Consider the following 6,467-nt stretch of genomic DNA (forward strand, 5'->3'; position numbering starts at 1 on the left):
TTGACACATGGCATTTGTAAGATTAATAGTGTGTGTATGTGTGTGTCTCACAATGAGGGAGAATGACAGATTAAAGATTAAAAACTTGTGCTCCATCCTGGGGTAGCAGGCACACGCGCGCGCATGCACGCACACGCCAAAGGGAGGGGTGTCTATTGTTTCCCTCTGGCCAATTACAGAATGAACATTTCCAAAGCCAATCCACCAATCAGTGTGTACTTCCAGACACCTTTCTCCTCCCTCTGCTCTATAAAGGCGGGAGCTCCAGATGGTGGATACACACCGCTGGCAGGAGAACGGTTCTCTTCTGAACCATACGGAATAAAAGCCTACATCTACTTTTAAAAAATTTGCAACATTCTGACTGGATATTTATTGATTTTCTATATCAAACATGGCGGACAGTAAAGTGGAGAGCAGCGGGGAAGTGAGCGCCAAGGTGAGGACGACCGGAGGAGAGATAGAGACACTGCACATTCATAAATGTGTTACTGATTTGTTCAAGTACAGTGTTTATAATAAGTATCTGGTTGTTCGATAGCATCCAGTATAATTAGCTTATAAATGTATTACATTTTGGCGTTTAACTCTGGTGAAGTAGGCAGCTGTGTGAATGGGTGAAGACAGGCTGCTTAAAGTAGCAGTTTTAAAGGAAACCCTGCGTGGGTTTAAACCAATACCCTTTCCTTGTTTAATCTACACGAACATAAAGAGATTATAGCAGCCGTCATTTTACAAACTAGATTTACGGGTTGTCTCCATCCAGGTTGCTTTGTGTGGACGTTAGAGGGCAGTCCTCGCCGATATGGTATAAGTTATTAACTGTTACTTTATAGAGTTTACGAACCATTGAGAACCACCTTTACTCCAAGCAGCGGTTGAATTGAAATAATTCATAATTTGTTGACTAGCACCCACCATTCAGTTTTTCTACGCAAGACTGTGGGAATAGCAACTAATAGGGTAGGGTAATGAAAAAATAACAGCGAGCTCTGCTTTGCTTGATTTCGACATATGACATATTGTAAAGATGTGACTTCTGACATTACAGAACTGGTTTTATATCAGAATTGATGATACTAAATTTAAATTGCATACGAATTAGATATTCCGAAGCAGTTTTTGTTTCAATCCGACACGACTGTATAGTAGTGAAACGACGTTGGCTGTATAAATAGTCGACTATACATGGTTAATAACTACACTATCCAGCTTAGTCTCGCCAGGCTTTAACTCCAATCGGTGACGTGATTGAACAATAATCTTACTTTATTTATCTCTGCTTCTGTGTATTAGTGTTGTTTTCATTTAGCTGCCGTATATCATCACCAGTCGCTAGAGTATCGCTCCTCCCAGCCTCGTTCTCGTTTATCTTTATTGTTTTCTTTTTAAATAGCCTATTGATAAGGATTCTCGAACTCTGCCGTCCCTCTTGTACCTGGGGCTTCTGGTGAGTGAGCTATATAGGCGGTTATTGTTGATGCCTTCGGTTGTGTTTCTGAGACGTAGGCTATGTCTCCTTTAAACACAATGCTGCAGCTGATACGCTATATAAGAATGGAGTTGTCGGAAGTATTATGGTTATATCTATATTTATATAGGCTCACCATAGAGCCTATGTACTTAAAGTGGCTGTTACGTGGGGGACAGGGTCGTGCCAGGCTCACTGAGCAGCGCGTGCAGCGCTCTGCTTGACTGCAAGCGGCGGGAGGGCGCGAGGGAAACAGACTGCTTTGCAAAAGAGAGCACGATGACAATAAGTCAGGCACAGATAGATAGAAAAAGAGAGTGTAAAAGAGCACTGTATGCTCTACTGTAGTAGTCAGTGTATTTCACACGTCTGTTGGAAAGGAGTAAATATCAGCCCCAAACAGAGCTGCTGAAAATTGTGACAGGCAGTTGAATTAAATTAGAATGATGGTGGCCTACTGTGAATGAGAAGCAGACAGGTTGAAAGTGTGTGGATTCTTCTGTATGTGTAGGTGGTATTAAAAGTATAAAAGTGGCGGAGGACAGAAAACACAGTTACAGCTACAAAGACGCCCTGGAAACATGTTGCATGTCTTAATGCACTATTAATACAGTGGTTGCCCAATACTAATATGCAGTATAACATATTGAGATACATAGTGTTGTTCAGGTAAAGCCCAGCAGTACTGTTTAAGGGGTTTTGTCGTAAGAAAAATATTTGCTTGCTTTGGCACCTGCTCCGATTAGCTGACAGAGAATAAAGCTCCTGCGCTGCTGGGAGTTGTAGTATTTGTGTGTCGGTAGTTTCCCCACCAGGCTCCGCTCTGAATAAAGTGCAGCGGTGACAGACAGTGTCAGGTTTCAGCCAGGCAGTAGAAGGTGGGCGGGACTTAGAAAGAATTGACCAATGGGAGGCCCTGTCTGTAAAAGGCAACTTGCAGAGTTTCCCTTTACTTTCAACAGGACACACTTGTCCAAAGCCCAGTGTGATGAACTCTTAGGACTGGAGGTAGAACCAGACCACACCTAGGCTACTTTTTTTCCCACTACCAGGGATGGGTCCTTGTTGCAGTGGCCATGGGTTGGACCCTCCCAACGCCACAGCTTTGCTTGGTTCATCCCCCCCCCCCTCCTCTTCTCCATCCTCTCTCTCGTCATTCCCCTTCTCTCCTCCCTCTCCCTCTCCTCTCGACCCTATCCATTAAAGGCAATAAAAAAGAAAGAAAACATATACGTCCCGTTACTGATATATCTTTCATCGGCCTGTATAGATGCAGAAACCTAAATGTTGACCTTTCACACTCATAAGTTTATCTGAAAACAAAAAGACAGAGTTTGAGTTTTCTTTGAACTTGTGTATATTCATCATTCATAAAACTGGACATAATGTGGGCCTAAGAATGTGTTTGCTTTCAGGAGCTGAAGGAGAAGAAACAGGCTGAAGAGACAGAGAACGGAGAGGATGCTGCTGCCAATGGCAAAACTGTAAGAACAGCTCCTCTTGTTCCTCCTTCAGCTTGTAGAACATGAATCATCCATGTCTGTCTCCCAGTGACCAATATAATGGTCTCACCCTGGCAGGACGAGGAGAATGGTGAGCAGGAGAACGAGGTAGAGGAGGACGAGGAGGACGTGGGAGAAGAGGAGGAGGAGGAGTAACGGGTGGGAGGGCTCTTAGCCTGACATTTCAGATTCTATATGTACAATTCTAGGTTGGTCTGGATGGTGGGTATTGATTACGATGGCTTGGGCCGTCAGGCTAATTTATCAGCTAATCAATCAATTTTAAACAGCCGTATTTAGATTATAAAGCCATTAGGCAAAACTTGGGGGCCTACAGCAGATGTCTATCTGACAGTGCATGTAGCTAAACTCTAAGGAGATTTTCATCAATGTTTAATTCATGCCAGTGGTCTTATATTAACTTTAGTCCCTCCCAAATTGATCATTCTTGTTGATAGTGGGCTGCAGGTCTGGCGATCAACATAGGATTCTGGTCCGCCTATAGAGAAAATATTAAAACATTAGGGAACTAGCACCGCCTTTGTTACGACGACTAAACTCCGCCAATTAAAGCAAAAAGCCTAGAAATCTGAAGGGAACATGGTGTTCTTCCAGGATTATCGGGAATCACTTTCAATCTGGCAGATTTGAAAACCGTATAGAAAGGGCCCTCCGTTAACGCAGGAGGGGAGCCTATTACTCAGCACTAATAAAAGAAATAAGAATAACCCTTGGTCCTCTTCAGCACTGTAGCCAGGCTGACAGGAGGGAGTCACAGCTTCTATTTGAGCCACAAGTATCCCCCCCCATTAAACTTTAATAGCCAATGACTTTTTATGAGCTTCTCTTATAATAAAATTATTACTATTAAGATAAAATTATGCACCAACTGCCATCAACAGGTTATTTCAGTGGCTCTCAAGTTCGGAACTTTAACTAAGTAAACTTAGGGGATATATATTTAGGAATGTTTTCCGGTTATCGATCTTCACCAGTTAACTTCAATTATTTTTCATCGGAAGCCATCAACCTGTCTGTTAGATCCAATCCCGAACTAGGCTGCTTAAAGAAGTTTGTACCCTTTCATTGGCACTTCTTTACTAGATATGATTAATTCTTTTCCTTATTATCAGGCATATGTACCACAGTCCTATTTAAAAGTACGCTGTAATTAAACCCCTTTCTTAAAAAGGGCCCACTCTTGACACCAGGGGGTTTTTAGCCAACTACTAGGGACGATTTCGTAACCTCCCCTTCCTCTTCTAAAGATTCTGGGGAGAAAGTAGTCGCCAAAACAAGTTGGGTGTGACTTTCTACTGAGCAATTAATCCTTATTTGGGAGGATTTTCAGATCCTTAATGGCATTTTTCAAGAATTCCTCGAATACAACCATTTAAGAGCAAGAAGATAGTTGATTGGTTCGGTCTTATTTTCCAGTGGGGCGTAAATACTGCGTTGTTTCGCATTATATGACTAGATGACTAATGCATCTTTTAAATTATTTTTGGTGGTGAGGCATCTGTTTCACCACTGTTCTTGTTAGCTGCCTACTCTTTCTCACACATGAAAGCATGTTTCCTTTCACCACTCTCATCACCTCTTCGTCATCATCATCCTCAGCTGCTCTCTTTCCTGGTTGGGGCCATCAAGGTCATCTTCTTCTCGTCCTCTTTCCTCACCTGAATTCATGCAAATAATCACAGCCTTTAGACACATTACTTATTACAGAGTTATTACAAAGATTATCTTAAACAGGACCATTAAAGTGTCTTGGTACTGTTTTTCACAAGGTGACCAGGATTTGGTAAACACCGGAGCAGCTGTCTCAGCCGGTCACATACCATTCCTGTACTATACGGACAAAGGACAGCCTTATCAGGTTGTATCTGTCAAGTTCTTTCGGTGTATGATCTGGTTATGTCGTGGTTGGTTGTGAGATCTAAACTCATATACTCGGTTTAAGATGTAAATCACATTCATAGCACATTTGTGTGCTCCATGGCCAGTGAACTGAGTGTCTGTATTGAGGGAACAACAATGCCATTGAACAGGCATTATTCAGGCGTTAGGTTTTACTATGAAGGAGAACAAATATGTGTGTTGAAGAAGGACTCGTTCAATCGTGTTTTCAGTTACGTTTGATGAGTTGTTTCTGTCGTTGTTGTGTATTAATCCACCACTTGAAAATATTCCCCCGCAAATGCACTGTGTATTGAGTAACAGCTGGGTGTAAAAACTACAAGTGACTTTTTGGCCTTTTATTAATGATATATCTTGTGAGCTGAAGGCGCTTATATGTTCAGGCAACCAATGGGGGATACTAGAGACCGGAGGTATCTGAGAGCAGACTAACAACACTTGTTGGTTACAACTTTACATTATCCTTAACTTCACATGAACTTATGATATCATCTACATGATATAAGTATCACAACACACTTTGAGGATGACATTTACAACAGTTGGGGGAGAAAATTCTACTTTTAGCAGTAACATTTAAGGAATTCCTGAATTATTATTAAGTTTTTTTATTGGGATTCAAAAAAAAAAAATTACGGGATGGAATACTGGTAGTTAATCAAAGTAGAGGGGAAGTTTAGGTTCTTCAGTACAGCGCTGGGTGTTACCCCAGGCTCCTGATTCTGCCTTGAAGTCTTCTCTACAAGCTGCTTAGTTTCGGATGAATTTATTTGGATTCTTGGTAACACATGATATTTTTTTAATTAATTCACAAATAGTCTAGTAATGTAATTTACTTTATTTTAGCATGCTCTGCAAATGGACCAGCCATCAATTTTTGAACTTGTTCTGAAACTTTGCTGGCGTCCCATTTTTTTAAATAAGTCCCACCCATTTTTTGCTCTGGTATCCCACAGTAATAGGAATGTGAGTCCATCATCATAAGGCCCCATATTAAAATGCACAACTTTACAGCAGGAAACAAGCATGTTTCGGACAAAAAACTATTTTGGTCTCTATTGCTAATTTCCCATATGACTGTACAGGAGCGTACATTTTTTATAACTCACTCATTCTTTTTTTATTGCCTTTTATTGGATATTGAAGGCTGAAGACAGACAGGAAAGGGGGGGGCGAGGAGAGAGGGATGACACAGGTCAGATTCGAACCCCTGGGGGGCCTCTGCAGCAACTCCCGTACAATGGGTCGCCAGCTCTACCGACTTGAGCTAACCGGGGACCCATAACTCACTCATTCTTTTATATTTACAGTTTAAAGTAAGCATAAGTAACAGAATGGGCTGCCCTTTGAGTATCTGGACTGGAGGCTGGCTCAACTGTTATTTGGAGCCACGGGGAGAGGAAAAGGGCCCGTCCCCAACTGACGATTGGGGTCAGTATCATGCCCATAATAAGGAGGTCTCACAAAAAATAGTGTTCAGTTGTGCACAAGCTGCGGGAGGCATGCACTGGCTACTGTCTTTCTGTTGTTTTTTCTCCCATTTTGTTCAGCATGGGTATGAAGACACCTACCCT

The 6,467-nt window shown here is 41.9% G+C and overlaps 1 protein-coding gene across 1 annotated transcript; it reads left to right on the plus strand.

Annotated features, from left to right (window-relative positions):
• Positions 1–225: 225 nt before the first annotated feature.
• LOC118324744 (prothymosin alpha-A-like) lies at positions 226–3,125 on the plus strand (the record flags this gene model as incomplete). Its single annotated transcript, XM_035657202.1, is given in 3 exon segments — positions 226–439; positions 2,887–2,955; positions 3,052–3,125. Coding segments are annotated over 3 exon segments (188 nt in total), but the record flags the coding sequence as incomplete, so codon positions are not given.
• Between the last annotated feature and the right edge of the window lie 3,342 nt (positions 3,126–6,467).

The sequence above is a fragment of the Morone saxatilis genome, unplaced genomic scaffold, assembly GCF_004916995.1.
Source record: "Morone saxatilis isolate NCDOM2014 unplaced genomic scaffold, NCSU_SB_2.0 Contig15, whole genome shotgun sequence".
Classification (NCBI taxonomy): domain Eukaryota; kingdom Metazoa; phylum Chordata; class Actinopteri; family Moronidae; genus Morone; species Morone saxatilis.